This window comes from Hyperoodon ampullatus (genome assembly GCF_949752795.1).
Source record: "Hyperoodon ampullatus genome assembly, chromosome: 14".
Lineage (NCBI taxonomy): Eukaryota > Metazoa > Chordata > Mammalia > Artiodactyla > Ziphiidae > Hyperoodon > Hyperoodon ampullatus.
Genome location: NC_136927.1, coordinates 64,453,833 through 64,479,487, shown reverse-complemented (window position 1 = coordinate 64,479,487; position 25,655 = coordinate 64,453,833). Strand labels below are relative to the sequence as shown.

Sequence of the window (25,655 nt, the reverse complement as noted above, 5' to 3'; positions counted from 1 at the left end):
ATTATTATTACTTTTTTATAGGTGAAGAAACTGAGGCTCAGAGACGTAAGATAATTGGCCCAAAATCTCAAAGCTAGTAAGACACAGAGGATTTTAACCCATGCAGATTCCAGATCACTATACTCCATTGCCTTTGCTGGGTATCTGTCTGGATTAGGCATTTTTAACTTAGTGGCCTGGGGCCATGGTCCATGTGTATTTTTCTGAAAAGAAGAACCTTGGTTTTCATCATGATTTCCTAAACAGCGGTCCTTGACACCAGAGATTAAGAACCACTACTTGAGTCTGTGTGGCTTGAAAAGTGCTCCCTAGCAGAAATCCCACAGAACAGCTACCATCCTCACCCTGTGATCACATAGGCCTCAATTGTGTCTGTCAGATGAAGATTCCCACAGGCCCTCCCCCCTCTTACTCCCTATTCCCAAGCTCCTGCTCAAGGGCAGCATCCCTGGCTAGGAGGAAGAAGATCAGGTTGCCTGGCCCCAGGGAGACAGCAGGTCAGTGGGAGGTGATGATGGAGGGAGGGAGATATCAGACCCCAGGAGGCCTTAAGTATGAGGACTGAGGGTTTGACCAGGACTCAAGCCCTTAATCAGTCCTTCCCTCAGTGAAGATGAGGAAGGAGACCGCCTGCTACAGGAATGTAAACACCAAGCCTACCTCAGGACTAGACCTGGGCTAGGGGCTGCTGGCCAGGCCCCCTGGATGTCCCTGGAGCTTGACTCTCCACATGTCCCCGAAGGTAGCCAACAGTTTTGCTACTCAGCCACTTGTCACCTTCCTCTAAGGATGTTTCCACACTTTCAGTAAAACTCCCTGGGGGCATGTCCACACTTCCATTCCCTGGAGGCATTCTACTCTTATTGCTAACCCACCTGGGGTATTTCTTATGGTTGTTGCTACCTCTCCCAATCCCTGGGTATATTTTCACACTTGCCACAGAATCACCTAAACTCTATGCCCTGAGAGTACTAATACATTTTGCAGATCCACGGTGGGCTCCAGAAGAAAGTGCTGCCTGGGTGTTGGCCTCCCTGGTGGTAGATCTTCAGGGATTATGAAAGGTTGGGCCACTCTCAACTAGTGCCTGCCCAGCACAAGCCACATATCCCAGCCCATCTGTAGCCACAGGGAGTTAGTGACTCAGTTACCAAAAATCCAGAGAGTTTGACCCCTCCTGAAGGAAGGGAAGATTGGGGCCTTGTTGAGGCACACCCTCTTTCCAAGGACCTACTGCTTCACTGAGAAAATGAAAAGGAAGTTAATAGGTGTTTCAGGAGCCATGATATTCACCCAGCCCATTTTGCAAGCTGAGGATCAGAGGACATAAGTCTACCCAAAGACACACAGCTAGATGGTGGCAGAGCAGGCCTAGCCCCAGGTCACTGAGTATTCAGTTCGGAGTGAACACAGTCAGGAAGCCCTCAGTAAACAGCCCCCCCAAAATATAATGATTCAGGGGACATGGGGAAGTCAGACAGAAGTCAGACTTTGATCAAGTCACTGCCTCTCTCAGCTATAAAAGGGTCTGAGGTTCCTGGCACCAAGATTCATCCTGCATTTTCCAGAGCACCCACTGTGTACCAGAGTCTACTCTGGGCCTCCTCAAATTACAAACAGATTGAGGTAAGGGAGGCTTAGGGTGGGGGAAGCTCCCTGCCTGAGGTCACACAGAAAGTCAGTGACAGAGCCAGAACTGAGAACCTCACCAGCCAGCCAGTGCCTGCCTCCTCTCATGACCACTGAGGGAGGCTCCCAGGATTTTTCTTTCCCAACCCTGCCAGTTCCTGGTTCTTACACTCCCAGCTCTGCTCCAGGGAGAACCGTTCCCTTTAATAACTATAGCAGCTGTGCCCAGAATAACACTGGAGCCCCAAGCCACCTCTACCCCATCCAGGCCATGCTTGAGCAAAGTCTAGGCTGGGATGGGACTGCTGGTCCAGCCCATAGGCCCATCTATTTGGAAAGTCAGAGGCTCTCCTTCTCCTGCTCCTTCTCTGGTCCCTCTCTGTGAGCAGAGAGGGGCAGCACAAGCCTTGTAGTCCCTAGCACTAGACCAGGTCAGTCCTCTCTAGCTGACAACTCTGGGGCTGGGAGGTGAAGAAGAGCCAAACAGAGGGAACTCTCACCTCCACTCCATCCCAACATCAGAGACACCCTGAGGCAGGCATTGACTCACATTTCTGTGGTCAGAACAGCTAGGAGGCAGTGATTTTATGGGGCTTGGAAACTCCAAAGAACGGAGTGAGAGTCAGGGCCTCAAAAGGGGATCCAATGTCCAGAGACCTCCTGGAAAAAGATCCAGGAGTGAGGAAAACTAGGAGCTCTATCAAATTTGGATGGTGCTTAGCCCAAGGTAGAGTCTTCAGTGGAAGCAGGATGTGTAACTTGTTACTTGTAATGAGCTCCTACTAGCTATGTGCGCATGGCTAATGCATCTGCTACTCACTAGGTGCATGACTCTTAACTGGCTGCATGACCGCGAGCAAGCCATTTCCCCTCTCAGGGCCTCAGTTTCCCTTCCATGAAATGGGGTCTAAGACCCCTCGTTTGGGGGCTGGGAATGACGTCAGCTAAGGCACTTCACACATGTCAGGGATTCGGAGAAAGTTATGATGTTAGTCCCAGGGGTGCAGAACCTGGAGCCAGAGGGAGGGGGTTGTACCACCATCTGGCGCTGCCCCAGTGACCTGGAGCCGAAGCTTCAGCGGCCCCTGAACTCCTGACAACTCCCTTCCCCCAACCTAGACCCAGTAGCGCCTTCGGAATCTCTCTCAAGTCGCAAGAAGAAAGTAAGGGATCAGAGGCTTGACCCCAGCTCCTGGATTAGCCCAGGAAACTGGAGGACCCTCTGGTCCCGCTGCCTTTCAGCGTCACTCACCCATAGGCCCAGCCCCGACCCAGCGCCCAACGGGTCACCGGAGGACAAGCGACCTGAGCCGAGAGGGGGTGGGGGGGGCGGTGCCGGCCTTGGTGACGTCTCAATGTCATATGCAAATCGAGAGACGTCATGGTCTACCCGGCTTGCGGCAGCCAATCCGGAGACGGGAATGCAGCCCCGGCGGCCGCCGGCGGAGACAGACAAAGACCCAGGAGCTGGGGGCGCGGGGCGTGTTCCCAGGCTCCGGTAGCCCCCTGGCCAAAGCCGGTCGGAACTCACCTGGGGACTGGGGCGGTGTGGCGGGCGGAGGTGGCGCTGAGGTAGTTGTGACGCGGGGCGTCCCGGGGTCGGCGGCTGATCACAGGCGCGGCCGCATCGCGGGGGCTGGGCGGGAAGGCGGCTGGGGTACGAGTCGGACGCTCAGGGCTGCTGCGCTCGCCCGCGGGGCTTTGAGTCTGTGCAGCCGCCGCTGCTGTGCTCACGGCACAAATTGGAACGTTCAAACAGCTGATTGTGATGTCACAAAGGGGCCCGCCCGCCTCGCGTCACCGACCGGCGGAGCGGCGGCCAATCCGAGGTTGCGGATCCCCCCTCCCCGCCTCCTCCACGGTTCGCTGGCTAGTGGCTCCCTCCCCGGGATCCCGACTCCGATCCTAGGGGCGGCGGCCCGGAGAAGCGACTGCTGGAAGCTTGGACCCCCTACCCCTGGTCGACCCACGAACCTCTCAAAGAGGAGGGTTCCCACTCCTTCCTACGAGATCCCCATCTTCCTGCACTCCCTCCGCATATCTCAGCGCCCTCACCTCTCGCACTGCCCCTCTTGTCCTTTCACTTGCATCCTATATCCTATCCTATATCCCTCAGTCTCTACCCTTTTCTCAACTCCACACCACGTTCGTGCACCTCCCTCCTCCTCACCACCCTTCTCCCTGCTCTCCCTTTTCTGTCTCACCTTCTCAGCGTACGCGTTCGCTGCTTTCCCACCCCATTTTTCCTCAGCTGGGCAGGCTTGAGAGGTGGGGGACATCCCTTTTCTCTGGTTCCAGGGGAGCACCCGGCAGTATAGAAGAGTTGGTTAGGCTGACAGGAAATTTTGCGGAGTAGGACTTGGAGAGGAATTGCTCTGGGCTGAATAACCATTGAGTGCTCAGCACTGGAACGTTTACACACCTTATTAACCCATTCTGCTGCAGGGGCTGGACAGAAAAGTGACAGGACAGGGACTGGTTATTAGCCCGGATTTACACACACGGAAACAGACAAATCTCACTAACTGTTAGTATGTAGATTCATATTCAATAATACACTCAACAGAAATTATTGCCGCTGCCAGACCAGTAGCTGACATTTATTGAACACTTACTGAGTGCCAGGCACTGTGCTATACTGCTTTATATGTGTTTTGATCTTCACAACAATCCCAAAAGGTGGGTGTTATCCTCCTTTTCCAGTTGAGGAAACAGCCTCAGAGAGCCTAAGTGACTTCCCAAGGTCACACAGCTATAGTAAATGGCAGAGCCAGGATTTGAACCCATAGTTCCTGGCTCCAACTCTCTCCACTCTACATGCACCAGATTATCAAAACCCCAGAGTGCTTCAGCCTCCCCCAGGAGACGTGGGCACAGCCCTGATTTCCCCCAAACTTGCTGTGTGACCCCAAGCAAGTCATGTTACCTCTCTGGGCCTCAATTTCCTTATCTGTCAAATCTAACATATCCAGTTACCTTTTTTTTTTTTTTTTTTTTTGCTGCTGCACGCGGGCTTTCTCTATTTGCAGCAAGCAAGGGCTACTCTTCGTTGCGGTGTGAGGGCTTCTCATTGCAGTGGTTTCTCTTGTTGCAGAGCACGGGCTCTAGGCACATGGGCTTCAGTAGCTGTGGCACACGGGCTCAGTAGTTGTGGCGCACGGGCTTAGTTGCTCCGCAGCATGTGGGATCTTCCCGGACCAGGGATCAAACCCGTGTCCCCTGCATTGGCAGGCGGATTCTTAACCACTGAGCCACCAGGGAAGTCCCAAGTTTCCTTTTAGATATTCTTTCAAACTCTCCATCCTCAGGTTTCTTCCAATCCCATATTCTAGGCCCCCAGCATTTCCAGTGGCCTGGGAAATGCCTGAAAGACTACAAATACACATCCTCAGAGTCTCCAGAGGTTCTGGGTCCTTTCTTAGTAGAGCAGGGCTGGTGGGGATGGGTCTGAGAGCTGTCCATCTGGTCCCTCAGGAGGCAGGGGGTGAGCTAGGCCAGAACTTCTGCTCTGGTGATAAAATCCCAGCCTAATATCAAGCCCTAGAAGGACTCCTCAGTCCTAGCAACTAGGAGAAGGATCCTGGAAATAATACCCAGAGGCTTGACCGGGGTGTAGGGGATGTAGAGCAGTGTCTTGGCCCTTGGAGGGGTGTCCCCAAAGTATCCTCATTCTTTGCAACCCTGAGTCTCTGCCCATCACATCTGCTTCCTGCTAACCTCATACCCTTTCTTGACCTCTCGCTGACTTAAACTAAATAATCCCTAACAACATGCCTCTCTTGTCACACCACTTGCCTGCTCTAAAACCTTCTGTGGCTCCCACAGTACCATGCTCCTTAATACAGCATTTGCGGCCTTCCATGATCCAGCCCCAGTTCTCTCCAGCTTTATTGCCCTTCTTCACTTACACACACCTTATGCTAAGGTCAAACTCCTCACTGTCTCTTCAGCTCTCTCCCACAACCACACTTGGCTCAAGCTGTTTCCTGGAATGCCCTCTTCAGCCCTTTCTGAATTCAGAGCTTTCCTGTCTTCAACATTCTGCTCACCCCTTCTTCCTCTAGGTAGCCTTTCCTGTACTCACCCATGGTCCAGAGCTACCTTGATGGACAGTACAGTTATTTATTTGTTCAATAAACAGTAAGTCATGGTGACTAATTGTGTGTATGTGTTTTCCCAGGTAGATGGTGGGCATCCCAAAGGCAGGATCTCAGTCCATATACTCCCATCACTCAGCCTGTGCTGGGCCTGGCATAGAGTAGACTCTAATTAAAGGCTCAACGATTAAAAGCTAGGGACTTCCCTGGTGGTGCAGGGAAGAATCTGCCTGCCAATGCTGGGGATATGGGTTCAAGCCCTGGTCTGGGCAGATCCCACATGCCGCGGAGTAACTAAGCCCATGCACCACAACTACTAAGCCCACGTGCCACAACTACTGTGGCCTAGAGCCGGTGCTCTGCAACAAGAGAAGCCACCACAATGAGAAGCCCGTGCACTGCAATGAACAGTAGCCCCTGCTCGCCGCAACTAGAGAAAAGCCCACGTGCAGCAATGACGACCCAACACAGCCAAAAAAAAGAAAAAAAAAGGTTGACAGATACTGCCAAATAGCCTCTAGGATGTACCAATTTATACTGCTTGTAGGTTCGTTTGTTTTTTTCTACATAAATATGTCATATGATAGGACTTCCCTGGTGGTGCAGTGGTTGAGAGCCTGCCTGCCAATGCGGGGGACACGGGTTCAAGCCCTGGTCCAGGAGGATCCCACATGCCGCAGAGCAACTAAGCCCATGTGCCACAACTACTGAGGCTGCACTCTGGAACCTGCGGCCACAACTGCTGAGTCCACGTGCCACAACTACTGAAGCCTGTGCGCCTAGAGCTCGTGCTCTGCAACAAGAGAAGCCACAACAATGAGAAGCCCGCGCACCGCAACAGGGAGCAGCAGCAATGAGAAGCCCGCGCACCGCATCAGGGAGCAGCCCCCGCTCGCTGCAACTAGAGAAAGCCCGCGCGCAGCAACGAAGACCCAACGCAGCCAAAAATAAGTTAATTAATTACTATTATTTTATTTATTTATTTTTTTTGCGGTACGCGGGCCTCTCACTGTTGTGGCCTCTCCCGTTGCGGAGCACAGGCTCTGGACGCACAGGCTCAGCGGCCATGGCTCACAGGCCCAGCCGCTCCGCGGCATGTGGGATCTTCCCGGACCGGGGCACGAACCCGTGTCCCCTGCTTCGGCAGGCGGACTCTCAACCACTGCGCCACCAGGGAAGCCCTAAATTAATTAATTTTTTTAAAATGTCATATGATATACTCTGTCCTGCAGACTCACATATTTCACTCAGTAATATGACACAGGAGTTCTACCTATGTCAATATACACAGATCTTCCTCATTACAAACAAAACTAAAAACCATCTTACAGTTTCCCATTGTATGGCAGAAGAAAGCTTATTTAGTTTATCACACATTGATGGACATTTGGGTGGCTTTCAATTTTTTGTTGCCACAAACAATGTAACAGTGACCCCTCTTCTATGAATAGAATAGAATCAGAGAAGTGAATTGCAAGATTGATAGGTATACATACTTAACATTTCAATAGATGCCATCAAATTGCTCTCCCACAATGTTGTACCCATTTAACTTCCACTAACGGTGCATGAGAACCTTAGGTTTTCATCTTGAACTGGCCCCTGTGCTTTCTCCTGGATCAAAGCTCAAAGTCCCAGTTATCACTGGGATCATCCAGACCCTGAGCCCTACTCTGCAGAATCCTGGGTGGATAAGACAAGTGTTGGGAGGAATGAACACAGAAAAGGGGCAGGCTGTCCCCCACTTGCCAGATGGTCACCCAGGTGACATGACTCTCTCCAAAGGAAAGGCTACTTTGGGAGTGGGAGAAATTGAGCTCCCCTTTCAATACGAGTGTCTGAGCGGAGGTTTGGTATCAACAAATGCACTGAACTTCTACTCTGGGTGGGGAGGGTTTTAAGCTGGGTGTCTTGCCGCAGAGATGAGTCAGACCCTGTCTCTGCCCTCTCAGAGCTTGATGCTCATGGAGAAAATAGACAAGTAAACAGACAGTGACAGTTCTGTCTACTAAGTGTTGAGCTGGACTTCCTTTTCTGACAATATCTGGAACTTCCTGCTACGTAACACATGGAAATGCTGGAAATAAAAACAATAAACATCCTTTTATTTTTTTTAATTTTTTATTTTTTTATAAATTTATTTAATTTTTGGCTGTGTTGGGTCTTTGTTGCTCCATGCGGGCTTTCTCTAGTTGTGGCGAGTGGGAGCTACTCTTTGTGTGGTGCATGGGCTTCTCATTATGGTGGCTTCTCTTGTTGCAGAGCATGGGCTTCAGTAGTTGCAGCACGCAGGCTCAGTAGTTGTGGTTCGCGGGCTCAGTAGTTGTGGCACATGGGCTTAGTTGCTCTGCGGCATGTGGGATCTCCCTGGACCAGGGCTCGAACCCATGTCCCATGTGTTGGCAGGCGGATTCTTAACCACTGTGCCACCAGGGAAGTCCCAAACATCCTTTTAAATACAATCATTTAACATTTAATGGACCTGCAACCATTTGGGTTTTAACAGACATTTGGGGAGATGAAGGCTTGGGCTTACATGAAGTTAGGGATTGGAACTGTGACCCTTGATAAATCTAGGACACTTGAAGGGCTATACCCACAGTGAAAGTGCAGACTAGGGGAAAACAAACAAACAAACATCTGAGTACTAGCAAAGAAGACAAAAAGGATATATGTCCATCCTGACCTGGTCTTAGGGTGGGGCAAAGAAACTATCTTCTGAGAATTTGAAACTGCATGCCTGCCCTTGATGAGTAGAGGGTGATGAGTGTGGGGTTCATATTTACATCACCTGCATGTCTAGGAATCTCGAAGGCTGAGAAATTAACACCAAAGGAGACCTACTCCAAAAGTATCTCTCAGGGGCTTCCCTGGTGGCGCAGTGGTTGAGAGTCCGCCTGCTGATGCAGGGGACACGGGTTCATGCCCCGGTCCGGGAAGATCCCACATGCCGCGGAGCGGCTGGGCCCGTGAGCCATGGCCGCTGAGCCTGCGTATCCGGATCCTGTGCTCCACAACAGGAGAGGCCACAACAGTGAGAGGCCCACGTACTGCTAAAAACCTAAAAAGAAAAAACTAAAAACAAAAGTATCTCTCAGATGCCTATAGCAGAAACTAATGCAAATCCTCTTTGGGTCTCCTCCGTGGACCCCCCTCTTCCCCCAGCCATTGCAGGTTACACAGAATTCCTGTATATAAAGCCCTTCTAAACAGCTAATAATCCACAAGGAAAAAACTGATGAAATACACGAGGAAACAATCCACCGTGAATAAGATTCAGTAGACACAATGAAGAGAAGAATCAGACCCCCAAGAACTTCAGGTAACAGAATTATCAGACAGTGATCATTAGAGTGCAGGTTAGAGGCAGCTGCTAAGTGTTTTGGAAGCATATAGAAAGAACTGACTCCTTGATGAAATCAAAGTCTTCCTAAGAATGAGCCTTGAAGGATAAGTGGGACTTTGCTAAGTGAGGACAGATGCTGTTGGGTAGCTGGTGGGGTGTACAAAGCATAATGTACCAAGGCAATGACCACTGATAGTTTATTTTTTCAGATGCAAATAGGGCAGAAAAGTAGGGGATGAGGCAAGAGAGGTAGGTAAGGGGATAGATCATGCTGGCCCTATGGACTGTCTCAAGAACTTTCAGTCTTCAACTAAGTGTACAAGAAAGCCAGTGAAGGGTTTTAAGTGAGAGGTTAGTGATGTTCATTCATTCATTTGTTCATTCATTCAACAATAAATGTCAGACATGGAGAATGGTTGGAGAATGGAGGGTGGCATCAGGAGACCAGTCAGGAGAGAATAGCAGACATGTAGGTGAGAAATGCTGGTGGCTTAGACCAGGGTGGTGGCAGTGAAGATGGAGAGGAGTAGGTGGATTTGACTGATATTTAGGTCAAAGCTTGAAGGTATATAAGGGGTGGGAAAGTGGGAGGTATCAGGGCTGATTCCTAGGTTTTTGGCTGAGCAACTGAAAGATTAGTGCTGCCATTCACAGAGATAAGGAATTAAGGAGGAAGAGTGAGTTGTTGGAAAGAAGACACTGAGCTCAGTTTTAGATAATTGGAGTTTAAAGTGACTTTGTGATAACCAGGTGGCAATGTCTAGGAGGTAGTTTGATGCATAATGTCTGAATCTCAACAAGAGAAATCTGGAAATTTCTGAGCTGGAAATAAAGATCTGAGAGTCATCAATATACAAATGGTAATTGAAGTCAGGGAAGTATACGAGAGTCGAGAGTCCTTTGGGAGGCTGAGTTCCATCTTCTGTTGTATTGGTTAAGAGATTTTGGTTGCAAGTAACTAATGATCCAACTCAAACTAGATTAAATTAGAAAAGGAATTTGGTTGAAATGTCCATCAATAATCGCTGCAGGCAAGGCTTGATCCAGTGGCCCAAATAATGGAACTAAGATCTAGTCTTTTCTAATTTCTCCAAAACACTTCCTAGGAGTTGGCTTAATTTTTGACAGGCCCTCTCTTTGTGAACACAGTGATACTGTAAGGGAATGCCTCTGCCATGGCACTGCGATGACCTTGCATGTATTCATTCATATAGGCCACACTGGCAAAGGTATGAAAAGCTTATCTAAGTCTTGGCAGAATGCCTTGTGATCCTCCCAGAACATGAGAGAATGGAAGGCTTGTAAGGCAGTGAGGCCACCTTCCACTTGCCTCCCTATCTCCCCTGGGAGGCTGCCTTGAGACGGTTTTCTTATTGCTTCCCAGGCTCTGATGAGCTATGGGGCTTTCTGCCCTCCCTACTCAGAATGGAGCTGCAGAATATAAAACCTGTTAAATGAACTCTAGGATTGGCTCCTCAGCAATAGGGTATCCTACAACCCATGTTACAATTGTTCAGCCCCTTTTGTTTCAGTGTCATCCTTTTTGGTTTGTGGAACAAGGATCACAGGAAGCTGGCTTGTTCTTCTTGCTGTCTATGTAAATAATAAACCATTTAAATCAAAAACTGGCTCGTTGGGAGCAGTAGTTGTCACGCTGTACAAGATGGGTTTTCCTGAAGCTGCCAGTTCTTTTAGAACTCATCAAATTGAGGCTGCTCCAACCAGCTCTGCAGTTGATGGATTTAAGGCAAATCTTGTCTTTAAGGAGATTGAGAAGAAGCTTGAAGAGGAAGAGGAGCAGTTTGTGAAGAAAATCGGTGGTATTTTTGCCTTCAAGGTGAAGGATGGCCCTGGAGGTAAAGAAGCCACCTGGGTGGTGGACGTGAAGAATGGCAAAGGATCAGTGCTCCGTAACTCAGATAAGAAGGCCGACTGCACAATTACAATGGCTGACTCGGACTTACTGGCTTTGATGACTGGTAAAATGAATCCTCAGTCGGCCTTCTTTCAAGGTAAATTGAAAATCACTGGCAACATGGGGCTGGCTCTGAAGTTACAAAATCTTCAGCTTCAGCCAGGCAAAGCTAAGCTGTGAAGAACTCTCTTTGCCTACCTTTGAAAATCAAGATGAGATATATAGATATATATCCATATATTTCATTGTCAGAACTTAGATTGAAACTACACATTGGCAAATAGCTTATTTGTTTTTAAATGGGTGTGACCAATCCTGTTTTTCCTAAGCTCTGGGTGAATAGAACCTGATGGTGTACTACTGCTTTGCTGAATTGCATACAACTGTGCATTACAAAGTTAATATGGTAATTATGGTTTGGGGTAAAATTGAGTTTTATTTGTTTTTTTGTTTGTTTGTTTTGCGGTACACGGGCCTCTCACTGTTGTGGCCTCTCCCGTTGCGGAGCACAGGCTCCGGACGCCCAGGCTCAGTGGCCACGGCTCACGGGCCCAGCCGCTCCGCGGCATGTGGGATCCTCCCGGACCGGGGCACGAACCCGTGTCCCCTGCATCGGCAGGCGGACTCTCAATCACTGCGCCACCAGGGAAGCCCTAAAATTGAGTTTTAGAATAAAATTAGGAATAGCAAAATCCAAAAACTATGTAAACAAAAGCTCTCATTTTGCTTATAAAGTATATTTAAGGATTATTCTGCTGAAGATTCAATTTAAGTTTTCCTTGGGAGAACTAGGGAAGAAACAGAATACCAGTAGCTGGCCAGTAATTAGTGTTGTGCACTTAATGACCTTAATCTGTTTTCCATTGATAATTTTTAAAATTCTGTACTGGGATGTTTTTTTTTAAAAATCTTTACAGTTTTGCATTTCATGCCAGCAAAACAGTATTTTCTTCCCAAATCAAAGAAATATGATCAAAGCTTGGGAGAAAAAATATATAGCTGAACACAGACCTATTTTTTAAAACAAAAATATTTTTAAGTGAGTTTCCTTCTTGGAAAAAAATCAATGTATTAGAATCATAAAACACTGTTGTTGAAAATAATTGACCAAATAAAGTTTGCTTTGAGATGCACAGTTAAAAAAAAAAAAAAAACTGGCTCGTTGTATCTTTACTGGTAGAATCAGTCAGGCCTTAGCCTTGGCCTTGCTTTACTTTGTCTTATATGTATAAGTTACCAGCTGCTCCTGGGTCTGGGTGCTTCCAAGCTCAAACCCGAGGAAAAGAAAAGGCCTATTGCCCAAATGGCTCAGTCCAAAATTCCAGAACTGAATCTTGTTGGCTCTGATTGACCTGATTTGGGTCATACACTCATGCCTGAACCAATCACTGTGGCTAGGGATTTGGAATGTATTGGTCAATTTAAGCCATTTAGGGCTCATTCCTGGAAATGAGTGAGAGAGTGAGGTCAATCTCACTCAAATCACCTGGCTGAGAATTCAGGGTCCTGTTAGGAAAAGGGAAAGAGGGAATGGATACCAGAAAGCAGTAAGCAAAGCTCACTATAGCTGTCTCCTTTCCCAGAGCAGTGTGTATTTGCGGGGAGGGCATGAGAGATCTGGATGCATAATTATGGAGGGTGTGGCTCCTGAAGAGTGAGAGAGGTTCAGAGAGAAGAGGCCGGGGGAGGGAGAGCCAGTCTTTAGCCTTTGGAGGCCTAGTTTACATCTTGGTTTTCCTAACAGGATGGCTTTTGCAATAGTGGGCAGTTGTGGTAGGGAACATGAAGGAAATTGAGAGGGCTTGAGGTACTAGCTCCCAGAAACGTGTCCCCAGGGCATTATGTAAGACCAGATCTCTGGTTCCTTTTAGGCCCTTGCAATACTTGGGTCCAGGGGTTGAGGGGGAAACTGGTGCGGATATCCCAAGGGGCCTCACCAGAGACCCAGCCCAGGAGCAAGAGGCAGCCAACATAGGAGACAAATGCTGAGAACCATGATTTCTGGGCCTGGTGCCACCACTGACTTGGTGTGCGATCCTGGGCCAGGCACTGCTCCTGCCTGGGCCTTAATTTCCCACTCTGTACGATGAACTAGACCAGATCTTTCTTACTTTTTCAATCTCAAGGATGCCTTCATTTTTCCCTACATGCCACCGTCTTCAACTCACCCCCGCTTGTTGAGTTGTTATTGTTTTTAAGTTTTTATATAATTTATTGTCTTCTGGTGAAAAATCTGCACAAACACAGATCAAGTCAGTGCTGTATCTTTAATCCTTCCTTTCACTTTTATAACAACCCTGACTTTTTTCACTCTGTTTATATATTTCTTTTGCTGATTTTCTTGAGTTCTTTCCTTCTCATCCAGGCCATATCTTACAAATCTCTGTTCGGGTTGATTTCTCTTTGCATAATCCAAGAAATTGTAAAATTTATAAAAGTCTGTTGCTTTGCCACCACCAAAATGGCTTCAAATCTGAAGACAAAGACGTCTGGTGTGTTCTCTTGGTTACATCTTGGTTAGTTTTTCTCAAATTCTGTCTTAGGTACTGTTGCCTTCCCAGGATAAAGGACCACTATGACCATTTGTTTCTGCAGAAATAGTTGGTATGTCATGAATTTCCTTGCCTGGCTGGTTACTGTGTCACATAATGGTGGCTGCTCAGGACTTCCTGGGTAGCTCAGTGGTTAAGAATCCACCTGCCAACGCAGGGGACATGGGTTTGAGCCCGGTCTGGGAAGATCCCACATGCCAAGGAGCAACTAAGCCCGTGCGCCACAACTACTGAAGCCCGCGTGCCTAGAGCCCATGCTCCGCAACAAGAGAAGCCACCGCAATGAGAAGCCCACGCACCACAACAGAGAAGCCCCCGCTCGCCGCAACTAGAGAAAGCCCGCGCACAGCAACAAAGACACAACGCAGTCAAAAATAAATAAATAAATAAATAAATTAATTTTAAAAAGCATTAAAAAGAAAATGGTGGCTGCTCATCAGGCAGCCAGGGAGGAAAAAAGCCCTGTTTAAAGATTTTGTATACTCCTCAATCTGAGATTGTTGCTCTAAGTTTGTCTCAATTTTTTATTAATGAAAGTCTCAGACCTTTACAGGAGCCAGGGTCTGAGTGCCGGGGATAAGAAATAGGGGAATTTGGGAAACAATGGATCAATGCTTCCTCCAAAATATCTCTTGAATCCACCCTTGAATCCTCCTGAAGTCTGGTTCCCCAGGTTTCTCTTTAACCCGGTTGAGCTCCCTCATAGCCTCCTAGTTAATTTCCTTTATGGTAAAGATGGCCAAAATCAGTTTGCTATTTGGAGTAGAAAAAAATGTACTTGATAGATTGTAACTCCATAGCCTAGTGCAGGATCTGGCAATGGTGGGTGTTCAATAAATGCTAAAGAAAAAACTACCCAGGTGTGTGGCTTAAAGCTGGTTACTCAGAGCCTCAATTCCTTCTTCTCTAGGTAACCCATACATCATCTGGGATGTCAGGAGAGAAATCACCTTGTTTGCTCCTTTATTATTTCCCTCACTTCAATTCTCTACCCTTCCTTCTCAGCTACAACAACAAAACAACCCAACCTAGCTCAATTCAACCCAACCCAAATTCCTCTCATCTTCTCACGCATAGAAGCTTAACCACAACATCTGGATCCTGGTTCTGCCACTTATTAGCTGCATGACCCCAGACAAATGACTAAATCTCCTTGTGTCTTAGTTTCCTCATCTGCATGTGGTGATGGGGAAATTATAGTACCTGTAGTATGTGTGTATGTGCGTTTGTATAATTTTATATATATATATAAATATAATTTGTATTGTAAACAGCATGTAAAGCGCTTAAAATAATACTTTGCACACAATACGCACTGAATATTTGCTAGCTATTATTATTATTTTCATTTTTTTTTTGCATCAACTACTGGATACCTAGGCCTTCAGGGTAATGTCTTTCAGTGTATGGCTCCTGAACCACCAGCATCAGGATAATCTGAAGAGATTAAGAATGCAGGTTCCTGGGGCTTCCCTGGTGGCGCAGTGGTTGGGAGTCCGCCTGCCGATGCAGGGGACACGGGTTCGTGCCCCGGTCTGGGAGGATCCCACATGCCGCGGAGCGGCTGGGCCCGTGAGCCATGGCTGCTGAGCCTGCGCGTCCGGAGCCTGTGCTCCGCAATGGGAGAGGCCACAACAGTGAGAGGCCCATGTACCGCAAAAAAAAAAAAAAAAAAAAAAAAAAAGAATGCAGGTTCCTGGGCTCCACCCCATACCACAGTCTCTAGGGAAGAACTAGGAAATTTACATTTAAAAAATACATTTCCCAAGTGATTTTTTAAAATTAATTAATTTTTGGCTGCATTGGGTCTTCATTGCTGTGCATGGACTTTCTCTAGTTGAGGCCAGTGGGGGCTACTCTTCGTTGCGGTGCGCAGGCTTCTTCTTGTGGTGTCTTTTCTTGTTGCGGAGCACGGGCTCTAGGTGCGTGGGCTTCAGTAGTTGTGGCTCGCGGGCTCTAGAGCGCAGGTTCAGTAGTTGTGGTGCTCCGGCTTAGTTGCTCCATGGCATTTGGGATCTTCCCGGACCAGGGGTCGAACCCGTGTCCCCTGCATTGGCAGGCGTATTCTTAACCACTGTGCCACCAGGGAAGCCCTGTCTTTCATCTTGTTTATGGTTTCCTTTGCTGTGCAAAGGCTTTTAAGTTTAATTAGGTCACATTCGCTTAGTTTTGTTTTTATTTTCATCACTCTAGGAGGTGGGTCATAAAAGAGCTTGCTGTGATTTATATCAAAGAGTGTTTTTCCTATGTTTTCCTCTGAGAGTTTTATAGTGTCCAGTCTTACATTTAGGTCTTTATTCCATTTTGAGTTCATTTTTGTGTATGGTGTTAGGCAGTGTTCTAATTTCATTCTTTTACATGTAGTTGTCCAGTTTTCCCAGCACCATTTATTGAAGAGGCTGTCTTGTCTCCTTTGTATATTCTTGCCTCCTTTGTCATAGATTAGGTGACCATAAGTGCGTGGGTTTATCTCTGGGCTTTCTATCCTGTACCATTGATCTGTATTTCTGTTTTTGTGCCAGTACCATACTGTCTTGATTACTGTAGCTTTGTAGTATAGTCTGAAGTCAGGGAGCCTGATTCCTCCAGCTCCGTTTTTCTTTCTCAAGATTGCTTTGGCTATTCAGGATCTTCTGTGTTTCCATACAAACTGTATAATTTTTTGTTCTAATTCTGTGGAAAATGCCATTGGTAGTTTGATAGGGATTGCATTGAATCTGTAGATTGCTTTGGGTAGTATAGTCATTTTCACAATATTGATTCTTCCAATCCAGGAGCATGGTATATCTCTCCATCTGTTTGTGTCATCTTGGAGTTCTTTCACCAAGTCGTTCTTGATTATGCAACCTGTTTCATTTCTTTCACAGGTCTTAAATTCCTTATATATTTATTTAATATTTTAATTACTATAGCTAACATTTAAGCACTCACCATAAGCACTTTTCATACATTAATTAATGAAGTGGTGTGCTACTTATGCTTATCAATGGCACTCCAAACTCCAGAAACCCAATTTGTACTGTTTGCCCATTTCTATGGTGTAAAGACTCCCATAGGTTGGGATTTTAAACTATCAACCTGAAGTTGCTGAATACGTATAATACCATTATACAGTATTTGCCATAGTGATAATAACAGTGGTAAATAAACTCAAGACCACAGATAAAACGAGAGTGTAGTAAAATAATTAGGAAGTGATGTGTTTTTAGTATTTATTATCTTGTTTCTTACAAAACTTGTGTAATTTTAAGCTTATATAATTTAATTTTTGATAATGGCTGTGTTTAAAAGCAACTAGCAACATTTCTAAGCATTCCTCAATCGTTTCTAGCTACCCCACAACAAGCCAACAACCAGCACATTCTTCAGATGAGGGACCTGAGGCACAGAAAGGTTAAGCAACTTGTTCAAGGCCGCAGAGCTAATAAATCTGTAACTGTATCCTCAGAACCCAATACAGTGCCTGGCATATAGTTTGTAGTCTATCAACAAGTGTAGAATAAATAAATGAACACATATTTAATACTCTTTTAAAAACATAAAAAGGGAAAGAAACATTAAAAACATACACACAGGAGTGAAATTAACAACTCTTTAAAACTCGCTCACAATCCTAGAACGATTACTGCCTTCACCTATCTACTTTCAGCAGCACTTCGGCTCCTGGGCGCTGTTAGAATTCACCGGCTACCTTAGGAGACGTCGCCTAGCACTTTGCTACGATCTCGAGTCGCCCCGCTGTCCGTCGTCCCGCCCTATTTCGCCGCAAGGTCTCCTGGGAGTGGTAGTCCCCAGTCTCGCAGCTCCGGCGGCAGTAGCTAGGCGCGCCGGGCCGCGGAACTACACGGGGCGGTGCACAGGTCGAGAGGCTCTTCCACCTCGCTTTTCCCTTCCCGCCTGTGCGCCCGCCCTAGCTATCATGGCGGCTCCCTTGACCCTGGTGCTGGTGGTGGCAGTGACCGTGCGGGCGGCCTTGTTCCGCTCCAGTCTGGCCGAGTTTATCTCGGAGCGGGTGGAGGTGGTGTCCCCACTGAGCTCTTGGAAGAGAGGTGAGGCCACCGGCTCGAGTAGGCGGCTAGGCCCCGCCTGTGCGCTCCTGGCCTCTGTGAATGGGAGGCGGGGGCAGTGGCCGCAAGCTCAAGATTCTGGGGGAACTGACCCGCTCTCAGGAGACGGCGGGAGGGCGGGGCCTGAGAGCGGGCTGCTAAGGGGGTGGGCGTGGGACTGTGTGGTGAGGTTGGGGCACTAGGGGCCGGTCACCTGCGGGGTGGCGATCTGAGGGGGTGTGTCCCACTCGGGTCCTGAGCTGAGTAGCGTGGTCTGAGGAAGGGTCGGGATGAGGAAGGGGCGTGCCGGGTGGGGGGGATTTGGCGCGAGATCGCAATGTGATGTTCCCCTGGGGTGTGGGATGGTGTGTGACGGGGGACCAGTCTTGCCTAAGCGAGGAGAGTGTGTGAGTGAGCGTGATTAGAAGCTTATTCTCAGTCTGGGACTTTGAGTGCATCTTTTCCTACTGTGTCTTTATAGTTCTTCAAGTTCTTGTTTACGCTGGCGCCTACGAAGAGACAGAATTTGGGCCAAAGATCCATAGGCTAGTGGGAGAGATAGATAATTATAATAATAATTATAATCATTTGTGAAAAATGTACTTCCTTTGTACGTCCAGTTCCTCCTTTGGAGTTCTGACCCTGAAGAAAGGGTCCCCTCCTTTTCCAGCTTCTTAAAGCTGTGGAATTCGAGCTAACTCTTGAAGGATGCAGAGTTTGGAAAGGGAGATTAGAAAAAGGGGAGTTCCAGGTAGAAGATAAACAGGATCAAGAAATGTTGAAGGATGTGAAATGTCCGAAGTAGGGGAGTAATGGGATGGGGGTTAGGTTAGGGCCAGAGTTTGAAGATATTTTTTGAAAACTGTCTTCCTGAAGTATGGACATGTAATAAGTGTAGAGCGCAAGGAATTTTTACAAACTGTATATGCCCATATAGCCAGGACCCAGATTAAGAAACAGAACATTACCAGCACCCCACAAGTCCCCCTCATGTCCTCAAACTTTAAATGCTAGAGTTTTGATGTTGTCCCGTAGATATTTTGGAATGGCGTAATGAATGGATGTTTTATGAATAATTAGAGCTAAGTTTCCTAAAAATACTTACTATATATCAGAGACTATGGTAAGCCTCATTTTATCCTCCAGTTTTTCTGTGTGTTAGATGGTGTTATTTTCCCCATTTTACCGATGAAGAAACTGAGGTTTGGAGAAGTTAAGTAATTTTCCCAGGTTTCCCAGTTGACAGATGGTAATAAAGATAGTTGTAATTTATATGTGTGATGGTAAGAGCTTAGACTTGATATCTTTGCATATAATATTTGAGTGTAATTATTTGTTGAACAAACTGAATTGTTTGTTGAAGCCACTTGTTTCCAGCTTTCTTTTGGATTCCAGCAGATCCATCCGTTTATTTGATAGTGCAACTAAAATGTATACAAATTTCTTGCTTGATAAAATGCTTGACAAAATGTGCTTCTCAGTCCAATAAAAATAATAATAACTAACACTGATGTAATGCTTTCCACATGCCAGGTACTGTTCTAAGCAGTTTAGGTATGTTAAAAAAAACATTTAATTTCTACAATGGCTTTTTTAAAAAATAAATAAATAAATTTATTTATTTATTTTAGTTTTGGCTGCATTGGGTCTTCATTGCTGCTTTCTGTAGGCGCGGTGAGCAGGGGCTATTCTTCGTTGCAGCGCACGGACCTCAGTAGTTGCAGCACGCCGGCTCAGTAATTGCGGCTTGTGGGCTCTAGAGCACAGGCTCAGTGGTTGTGGCGCACAGGCTTAGTTGCTCTGCAGCATGTGGGATCTTCCCGGACCAGGGCTCAAACCTGTGTCTCCTGCATTGGCAGGCCGATTCTTAACCACTGTGCCACCAGGGAAGTCCTCTACAATGGCTTATGATGTAAATACTATTGTTAGCCCCACTTTATAGATGAGAAAATTAAAGTACAGAGAGATTGTTACTTGCCGAAAGTCACATAGATAATAATATTATGTGACTAGCTAGCAATCTTTAGACGTGGCTGTTCCACCAGAGTTCACTGTATACTATCTTGTCAAGAATAATTTTGGAACATTTCTGTCATATTTTGGTGTTTCCTCAGCCTTTGACCTAAAGATTGGGAATTATTATGGGCTTAGCTTCTTGAGTCAGGATAGAGCTCAAACTGTGAGTGCTTGTTTAGAAACCCGTTTCCAATGCAGCTGTGAGAGTCAGGGTCAGGAGGAACACTTCTGATAACACTACTTAAAAAAACAAAACAAAACACTTATTGCTAAATAAATACAGAATTAGTAAACTGTGCACAGCAGTGTATTGCACAGTGCATTATAAGGCAAACACTTTTGTAACCATCATCCAAGTCAAGAATCAGAACTTTGCCACTTTTCCTAGAAGCCTTTCCATATACCCCATCTCAATCACAGCCTCTTATCCCCCTCATAAGTAAACCATTATTCTGTTTTTTATAATAATGACATCTTTGCTTTCTTTTTGTCTTATTACCCAAATGAGCATCCCTAGACACTATAGCTTAGTCATGGTCTTCAAAAAAAGTTTATGTATGTCTTTTAAGTCTCCCTTAATTTTAAAATTTCCCATCCATCTCATCCTTTTCTTTAGTATTTATCTGTTTAAGAACCTAGACCATTTGACCTGTAGAGTTTCCCATAGTTTGGATTTTCCTGATTGTATATTCATGGTACAGTATAACACATATCTGTCTGGTTTCTCCACTGCAAAATTACTATTTTCCCTCTTTATTTTTATTTTTTGGCCATGCTGTACAGCTTGTGGGATCTTAGTTCCCTGATCAGGGATTGAACCCAGGCGCTGGCAGTGAAAGCACCAAGTCCTAGGCACTGGATGGCCAGGGAAGTCCCTATTTTCCCTTTTTAGGTAGTAAACATTTGGGGGATATACTCTGGGGCTCTGTAAACATCCTGTTTCTCTTTAACTTTTTGCCCACTACTTTTTGCATTTATAGTTTGGTCTTCCCTGCAGCAATCATTACTGTGGTGTTCTAATGGCGACTTTTCTATTTCCCTCATTCCTTCTTTTTTTTTGTTTTATTTTTATTTATTTATTTACTTTATTGAAACATAGTTGATGTATAATATTATATAATTTATAGGTATATAATATAGTGATTCACAGTTTTTAAAGGTTATGCTTTATAGTTGTTATAAAATATTGGCCATATTCCCTGTGTTGTAGAATATATTGTAGCTTATTTTATACATAATAGTTTATACCTCTTAATCCCCTACTCCTATATTGCTCCTCCCCCCTTCCCTCTCCCCACTGATAACCACTAGTTTGTTCTCTGTATCTCTGAGTCTGCTTCTTTTTTGTTATATTCACTAGTCTGTTGTATTTTTTTAGATTCCACATATAAGTGATATCATATTTGTCTTTCTCTGACTTATTTCACTTAGCATAATGCCATCCAAGTCCATCCATGTTGCTGCAAATGGCAAAATTTCATTATTTTTTATGGCTGAGTAGTATTCCATTGTATATATACATATACCACATCTTCTTTATCCATTCATCTGTTGATGGACACTGAGGTTGCTTCCATATCTTGGCAATTGTAAATAATGCTGCTATGAACATTGGGTGCATGTATCTTTTCCAATTAGTTTTTTTTTTTTTTTTTAATATATACCCAGGAGTAGAATTGCTGGGTCATATGGTAGTTCTGTTTTTAGTTTTTTGAAAAACCTCCATATTGTATTCCAAAGTGGCTGCACCAATTTATATTTCCACCAACAGTGTAGGAGGGTTTTCCCTTTTCTCCACATCCTCATCAACATTTGTTATTTGTTTTCTTTTTGATGATAGCCATTCTGATAGGTGTGAGGTGATATCTCATTGTGGTTTTGATTTGCATTTCCCTGATGATTAGCCATGTTGAGCATCTTTTCATATGCCTGTTGGCCATCTGCATTTCCTCTTCAGAAAAATGTCTATTTAGTTCTTCTGCCCTTTTTTTTTTTGGCCACGCCGCACAGCTTGTGGGATCTTAGTTCCCAACCAGGGATTGAACCCGGGTCATGGCAGTGATAGCGCCGAGTCCTAACCACTGGACTGCCAGGGAATTCCCATATTTATTTATTCAATTATATTTATATCAGTGTGAACTCATGGGTATTTGTTTTATTCTCTGGATTATAATCCATACTACTTTGGCCATTGGGACCTCTTTCAGTTGTCTCCTTTGTCCTTTTGACATACCTCCCTCCTACTTTTTTTTTTTTAAGCACTGTATTACTTTCTGGAACCACAAGATGCTCCAGGCTTACCTTGTATTTTTCTTGGTCCAGCCCTAGAATTGACCACTTCTCCAAGGAGCCCTTGTTCCTTCTACTGGAGAATATCATTTAGAAACCAAGATCTGTATGCTAGGTGTGTTTTTTTTTTTTTTTGCAGTACGCGGGCCTCTCACTGTTGTGGCCTCTCCCGTTGCGGAGCACAGGCTCCGGATGCGCAGGCTCAGCGGCCATGGCTCACGGGACCAGCCGCTCCGCGGCATGTGGGGTCTTCCCGGACCGGGGCACGAACCCATGTCCCCTGAATCGGCAGGCGGACTCCCAACCACTGCGCCACCAGGGAAGCCCTAGGTGTGTTTATTGCTACTGGGATGACACTGTTTCTTGGGTCCTCTAGGCTAGAAATATAAGGATACCACTTGTTTTGAACAAGCTGAATGCTTACCCTTCTTGGTATGGGAAGCTCAAAGACAGTGTTTGTCTTCTACTAGATGATATGCTTTTATTATCAGCCATAGGAAAAGTACATCAAGGTAACTAAATAAATTCTTGCTTATCTGATTTATGAGTTAAGAGTTGAGAGACTTTATGAAAAAGAAAAGCACCAACACTGATGTTTTAGAATAATTGGCCATGATTAGTTAGCTTTTATGGTCAACTATTCTAAAACATTAGTTGTTAGATATCATCTCCTTGGGTGTCCAGTAAAGCTGTTAGTGAAGGGTTTAATAGTTGTGTTACACAGCAGCCTCCTTATGTGGCTCCATGAGGGAAGTTTCTCTCTGGTCCTAGGATAAGGACCAGTTACAGTTGTCTTGAGCATCGGGCTTTGTTTTATTTTATAGACATCATGAATTATGTAAATGATAGGTTTCCTTCTAGGGTGGGTCTGTAAAATTTAAAGCCATACTTATGGCTCACTCATTACAAATAAGTAGTTCTTTTAAAAACAGGCTTTGTAAGTTTGATTTTGTTTTGTTTACTCATTTTTGAATAGGTAATTCAGTCTTATGGTTCAAAAATCAAAGGTGCAAAAGTCTGTATGACTAAAAGGCATCTTTCCACCGTTTTCCTATACCACCCATTTCTGTTTCCTGGAGGGAACAGTTTCTTACGTATATCAGTTTTCTTACATATACTTCATGCATTTATAAGCTTACACTTTATAGGTTTTTGTGGCTCTGTTTTATGTTTTTCTTATTCTTTTTCACTCTTTTAAAATTAGTTTTCCTGTTGCTTATTAATAATTATAAAGTAATACATGCTCATTGCTAAAGACTCAGAAAGTGAAGAAAAGATAAAAGAAACCAAACATCTTCTATAATTTTATCACCCAGAGATGGTCACTGTTAACTTTTTGTTTGTTTATTTTATTTGTTTTATTTAATGTTTATGTTTTGTGCTTATTTTGAGGCATTTCTCATTGAATACATATTTATTCTCAAATAATTAAATGAATGCTGATTAATATTTAAAATAAAATTTGATCATATTTTACATTCTGTGTTATGACCTGTTTTTCATTTTAGAATATTTCATTGACATCTTTCCTTCAGTAAATATAAGGTTGGCCCTTGAACAATCCAGGAGTTAGGGGCACCGACCGACCTTCTGTGCAGTTGAAAATCCAAGTATCATTTATTGTCAGCCCTCTATATATGCTATTCCTCTGTACCTTTGGTTCCTCCATATCTGAGGTTCCGCATCCACAGATTCAACCAACCGCAAATTGTGTTGTACTGTAGTATTTATTATTGAAAAAAATCCATGTATAATTGGACCCATGCAGTTCAAACCCATGTTGTTTAAGGGTCAGCTGTAATATATCTGTAATATACTTCTTTATTTTAACTCTTAATTTAAAAATAATTTTAGATTTTCAAAAAAGTTGCAAAAATGGTACATAGAGTTTGTTTACCCTTCACCCAGCTTCTTTTACTGTTAATATCTTACATAACCATAGTACAATGACCTAAACCAGAAAATAAACACTGATACAATACTACTAACTAATCTACAAACCTACAGGATTTTTACCAGTTGTTCCAGTAATGTCCTTTTTCTGGTCCAAAATCCAATCATGACCCCATTATTGCATTTAATTGTTATGTATCCTTAGTCTCTTCCCATCTGGGACGCTTCCTCAGACTTAACATTTTAAAAGAGTACTGGCCAGTTACTTTGTCTCTCAGTTTGGGTTTGCTTGATATTTCCTCATGATGAGATTGAAGTTACGCTTTTTTGGGAAGGATAACACATTTTTGGCATAAGGACCACAGAAGTTTTTTTTATCCCCATCTCGGTGAATCATGTCAGGAGGTACTTGATGTTGATAATGTTAACTGGTCAACATATTACTGGTGATGTTAATGTAGGTCACTTGAGTAAGGTAGTGAATGCCAGGTTTAGCCACATAAAATCATTATTTTTCCCCTTGCAAATACTGTTTCCAATCATTTTTACCCACTAATTTTAGTATCCATTATTGATACTTGCCTTTCAAGATTATTACTGTGAGGTCTGCCAAATGGTGATTATCTATTTCCGTCTTTCCTTCTACATTTGGTACTTATAGTTCTCTTTAAGGAAGAGTTTTCTTTTCTCTTTCACTTGTTTATTTATTCAACTATTTATAGCATAGTATGATTTTTAACTATAAAGTGCTTCTCTCTATCTATCCACATATACATATATGTATATACATCACAATTCATTTACATAAATCTCGATTAATGAACGTTGGGGTTTTTTAAATTTTTTGGTACTCTGAGCATGATTATGAACATATTTCTTTGGGCACCTGTCCAATTATTTCCATAGGATAAATTGCCCTAAGAGCAATTGTTTCTGGGGCAAAAGGCACACATTAAAAAAGTACCTGTTGGGGCTTCCCTGGTGGCGCAGTGGTTAAGAATCCGCCTGCCAATGCAGGGGACACGGGTTCGAGCCCTGGTCCGGGAAGATCCCACATGCTGCGGAGCAACTAAACCCGTGAGCCACAACTACTGAGCCTGTGCTCTAGAGCCTGTGAGCCACAACTACTGAGCCCACATGACACAACTAATGAAGCCCATGCGCCTAGAGCCCATGCTCCACAACAAGAGAAGCCACCGCAATGAGAAGCCTGCACACCGCAATGAAGAGTAGCCCCCGCTTGCCGCAACTAGAGAAAGCCTTCCCGCAGCAGTGAAGACCCAACGCAGCTAAAAATAATAAAAAGAAGAAAAAAGTACCTGTTGCTTGTAGAAAAATTAATACAAATGTCACTCAAACAATCAACATATGAGAGTGGCTGCCCATTTTCCTTCTCTGTGGACATTTCTCACATCTTCTAATTTGTTATCTTATTGTTTTTATTTATTTATTTTTTGGCTGCGTTGGGTCTTCATTGCTGTGCGTGGGCTTTCTCTAGTTTAGGTGAGCAGGGACTACTCTTCGTTGTGGTATGCAGGCTTCTTATCGCGGTGGCTTCTCTTGCTGCGGAACACGGGCTCTAGGTGCGCGGGCTTCAGTAGTTGCAGCACGCGGGCTCAGTAGTTGCGGCACATGGACCCTAGAGTGTGTAGACTTAAGTAGTTGTGGCGCATGGGCTTAGTTGCTCCGAATCATGTGGGATCTTCCTGGACCAGGGATCTAACCCACATCCCCTGCATTGGCCACCAGGGAAGTCCTGTTATCTTATTGTTTTTTGGAATGGGGCAGAATATATATAAATGAAACACTTTTAAAAAAATTTATTTTTCTGGCCACACCATGCGTCTTCCAGGATCTTAGTTCCCTGACCAG

At 44.9% G+C, this 25,655-nt stretch overlaps 2 protein-coding genes across 3 annotated transcripts in view; both read left to right on the top strand.

The window, feature by feature from the left end:
- Positions 1-10,735: 10,735 nt before the first annotated feature.
- Positions 10,736-11,167, top strand: LOC307062904 (sterol carrier protein 2-like; the record flags this gene model as incomplete). 2 transcript variants are annotated; one of them, XM_079718816.1, is made up of 2 exons in its annotated part: positions 10,736-10,861; positions 10,992-11,045. In XM_079718816.1, the coding sequence occupies 2 exons, from the start codon at positions 10,736-10,738 to the stop codon at positions 11,043-11,045; spliced, it is 180 nt and encodes a 59-aa protein (XP_079574942.1). The 2 variants fall into 2 exon arrangements, with proteins under 2 accessions (XP_079574942.1, XP_079574941.1); XM_079718815.1 differs by having other exon boundaries at positions 10,736-11,167.
- A 6,290-nt stretch (positions 11,168-17,457) lies between these two features.
- The window catches only part of PIGU (phosphatidylinositol glycan anchor biosynthesis class U), a 111,748-nt gene continuing 103,550 nt past the window's right edge, over positions 17,458-25,655 (top strand). Inside the window, exon 1 of the mRNA XM_079718695.1 lies at positions 17,458-17,588. Within this exon, the coding sequence (XP_079574821.1) occupies positions 17,459-17,588 (130 nt within the window). The 5' untranslated portion in view covers position 17,458. The remainder of the gene's footprint in view (positions 17,589-25,655) is intronic.